Source organism: Otolemur garnettii, unplaced genomic scaffold (genome assembly GCF_000181295.1).
Source record: "Otolemur garnettii isolate 467f Iridium unplaced genomic scaffold, OtoGar3 scaffold00127, whole genome shotgun sequence".
Classification (NCBI taxonomy): Eukaryota; Metazoa; Chordata; class Mammalia; order Primates; family Galagidae; genus Otolemur; species Otolemur garnettii.
Window position 1 is genome coordinate 3,509,517 of NW_003852522.1, and position 1,393 is coordinate 3,510,909.

The window sequence follows — 1,393 nt, forward strand, 5'->3', positions numbered from 1 at the left end:
AGTTTGGTACCTATGAAGCCTGAAGCAAGAGCAGGAATTCTGGACCCAAGGTGTCATGGTTGAATTCTTAGTTTTCTTGCTTACTATGGATGTGGTTTATAGCCTCAACTTTCCTGTCTGTAAAATGGATGTGATGATAACACCTACCTCACAGGATTGTGGTGAGAACTAGTAATTTAGAAAACATCCAATTTTTAGTAGAACTTAGCCAGATGCTCAGGGTGGGTCTAGCTGCATTGTTATCACTTGTCCATTTTACAGAGGACGAAACTGAGGTACAGAGTGACAAAGCCTTGGTCCGGCCACTCAGCTAGGAAGAAGTGTTCAGAACTAGGCACTCTGATGCTCCAGTATGGTAGGTTTCTGGATGCTGTTGGTGACAAGGTTTTCTCTACCACCCTCAGCCCTTGATCAGCCGCAACTACAAGGGCGATGTGGCAATGAGTGAAATCGAACACTTTATGCCTCTACTTGTGCAGCGGGAAGAGGAAGGTGCCCTAGCTCCTCTGCTGAGCCATGGCAAAGTTCACTTCCTATGGATCAAACACAGCAACCTCTACTGTATCCACCCCAGGCAGGGTCCGTGGAGATACAGAATGGTGGCAGCTCAGGCCCAGAGAGGGTGGGCTGAGGATAGGAGTTGCACAGCACATCTGTGATGGCTTAGGCTGGGGAGATAGGTAGAGAAGGGGGTAGTGGCAGAAGACAGGGTGGAGCTTCAAGGTCTCTACCCCATTTAAATCCCGGAAAATGGCACCTTTTCCTTAACCTCGTTCCCTCCAGTGGTGGCCACCACACTGAAGAATGCCAATGCCTCCCTGGTGTACTCCTTCCTCTACAAGACCGTGGAGGTAGGTACTGGCCACTCTCACTGGCTGGATGGTCTGTCTGTCCATCTATTTTGCCCATCTCTTTCAGGACCCATCTTTGGGTCTTACCTGACCTTCTTGTTTCCTTCCCTGGGTCCCTGCCCTTCCCCCATCAAAACCCCATCACTCTGTATCTCATTAGCTGCTTAGAACATGATCTTTCCCTATGTGGCAGAGACCAATGAAGTCTCTGAGAAAGATATGGCTCAGTTGAGCCAGAGGGCTAGTAATTCAATCCCAGCTCCTCTACTTCTTCATTGTGTGACCTTGAATATGTCACTTCTCCTCTCAGTGCCTTTACAGGGGCTGGGTGCCCATCAATAAATAGTTTTTTTTATTTTTTGCTGTTTTTGGCCGGGGTTGGGTTTGAACCCACCACCTCTGGCATATGGGGCTGGCGCCCTACTCCTTTGAGCCACAGGTGCCACCCCAGTAAATAGTTGTGTTTTTTGGCTCGGCGCCTATAGCTCAACCGGCTAAGGCGCCAGCCATGTACACCTAAGGTGGCGGGTTCGAATCCCCAG

The 1,393-nt window shown here is 49.5% G+C and overlaps 1 protein-coding gene across 3 annotated transcripts in view; it reads left to right on the forward strand.

The window, feature by feature from the left end:
* Positions 1-1,393, forward strand: part of AP1M2 (adaptor related protein complex 1 mu 2 subunit) — a 12,104-nt gene that overhangs the window by 2,565 nt on the left and 8,146 nt on the right. For all 3 annotated transcript variants that reach the window (XM_012810144.1, XM_003797957.1, XM_012810145.2), the window contains exons 2-3: positions 405-561; positions 784-851. In XM_012810144.1, the coding sequence (XP_012665598.1) occupies positions 405-561; positions 784-851 (225 nt within the window). The remainder of the gene's footprint in view (positions 1-404; positions 562-783; positions 852-1,393) is intronic.